The 2,252-nt window shown below is 35.0% G+C and overlaps 1 protein-coding gene across 1 annotated transcript in view; it reads right to left on the bottom strand.

Annotated features, from left to right (window-relative positions):
• Positions 1-969, bottom strand: part of LOC106476534 (polycystic kidney disease protein 1-like 2) — a 16,391-nt gene extending 15,422 nt beyond the window's left edge. The window contains exon 1 of the mRNA XM_022380371.1: positions 953-969. Within this exon, the coding sequence (XP_022236079.1) occupies positions 953-966 (14 nt within the window). The 5' untranslated portion in view covers positions 967-969. The remainder of the gene's footprint in view (positions 1-952) is intronic.
• Positions 970-2,252: the final 1,283 nt, after the last annotated feature.

The following is a 2,252-nucleotide window of genomic DNA, read 5'->3' as shown; positions in this document are numbered from 1 at the left end:
TGATGATGACAAAACCTTGTCGAAACTTTGTACATTTGCTGTTATGTTAAATTTATATTAAAGTTTTTCTTCATTACCCATTCAAGCTGTCTCCAACCATTATATTTGTAGCCAGTCTTACAGACAAGAGGAAAGGCTAAGAAATTCCATTGTTCAAAAGAGGCATGATTCTGGGTGCACGTCTAGCATAATAGTGGCCAAAACAGTTTTATTGTCGGCTATTCCAGTTAAGTTTATCACCAATGGAAAAAGTTGAATAAAATGTCTTCTGTAAGGGGGGGGGGGGTTGTAGCCACAAACAAGTAATTGCCGAAAGACCGAAAGGGTTTCAATCCAGGGTAATTCACAACCATCTCCAGCTGAACCTTGCGAAAATGTTTCCAGCAGTAGGAGTCACTGGACCAAGTTACCAACAAGAAAAAACGTTTTTAGTGGTGTAGAGAGCGCAGACTATAATAAGGACTGGGGAAAATTGATGAGGTCTAATGAATTACGCTTTACGCGTTGTTGCAGAGTTGACAGATGACAGATTTGGAGAAATCCACAATAATAACTCACCTTTCCTGTGGAGCCATTATTGGGTACATGTTTTTTCGGCATACCTTAGGACTGTTGGATGGTTTTAGGAACATCTCCTATGGGTATCACAGTCCCAGGATCTCATTCCGATCGAACATTCTTGGGATGAACAATCCTCTGCCTATTTCGCTCCATGAATTGTGTATGATATTATTGACTGAATGGAATCCCACCCTTCCCAGAACACCTTACAGCATGTTCTGGATTTAACATCACGTTGTATTATGGCTCCAACAAACTGTTAGGTATAATTCCTAATAACATGACCAGTTTGGTACTAAAAATAATGGAATTATTCTCTGGGTCTTGTGCATTGAAACAGCTATAAAATACAAGTGCGTTTTGTCTTGATACAAAGATGTCATTTGTTTACCTTGGTACAGTCATAATGAAAGTGTCATACAAAGATGTCCTTTGTTACCTTGATACAGTCATAATGAAAGTGTCATACAAAGATGTCCTTTGTTACCTTGATACAGTCATAATGAAAGTGTCATACAAAGATGTTCTTTGTTACCTTGGTACAGTCATAATGAAAGTGTCATACAGAGATGTCCTTTGTTACCTTGGTACAGTCATAATGAAAGTGTCATACAAAGATGTCCTTTGTTATCTGGTACAGTCATAATGAAAGTGTCATACAAAGATGTCCTTTGTTACCTTGATACAGTCATAATGAAAGTGTCATACAAAGATGTCCTTTGTTTACCTTGATACAGTCATAATGAAAGTGTTATACAAAGATGTCCTTTGTTTACCTTGATACAGTCATAATGAAAGTGTTATACAAAGATGTCCTTTGTTACCTTGGTACAGTCATAATGAAAGTGTCATACAAAGATGCCATTTGTTACCTTGATACAGTCATAATGAAAGTGTCATACAAAGATGTCCTTTGTTACCTTGGTACAGTCATAATGAAAGTGTCATACAAAGATGTCCTTTGTTTACCTTGATACAGTCATAATGAAAGTGTCATACAAAGATGTCCTTTGTTATCTGGTACAGTCATAATGATAGTGTCATACAAAAATGTCCTTTGTTACCTTGGTACAGTCATAATGAAAGTGTCATACAAAGATGTCCTTTGTTACCTTGATACAGTCATAATGAAAGTGTCATACAAAGATGTCCTTTGTTACCTTGGTACAGTCATAATGAAAGTGTCCAATCCACCTCTTCTGAAAATTTTACGGTTGTCATCACCAAAAGTCCTAACTTCTGTCTCGTCATCCTCTCCAGACAGTATGAACTGCACCTATGTACACAAATTATAAACAATCATTATTTACATGTAACCGTAATTTCTTCTTGTTAAAACCAACGTATTGATAACAATCATTATCTATATGTAACGGTAATTTATTCTTGTTAAAACCAACGTGTTGACAACAATCATTATTTACATGTAACCGTAATTTCTTCTTGTTAAAACCAAGGTATTGATAACAATCATTATTTACATGTAACCGTAATTTATTCTTGTTAAAACCAACGTATTGACAACAATCATTATTTACATGTAACCGTAATTTATTCTTGTTAAAACCCAACGTATTGACAACAATCATTATTTACATGTAACCGTAATTTATTCTTGTTAAAAACCAACGTATTGACAACAATCATTATTTACATGTAACCGTAATTTATTCTTGTTAAAAACCAACGTA

This window comes from Limulus polyphemus, unplaced genomic scaffold (assembly GCF_000517525.1).
Source record: "Limulus polyphemus unplaced genomic scaffold, Limulus_polyphemus-2.1.2 Scaffold10809, whole genome shotgun sequence".
NCBI lineage: Eukaryota > Metazoa > Arthropoda > Merostomata > Xiphosura > Limulidae > Limulus > Limulus polyphemus.
This window is presented reverse-complemented; position numbering and strand designations above follow the sequence as displayed.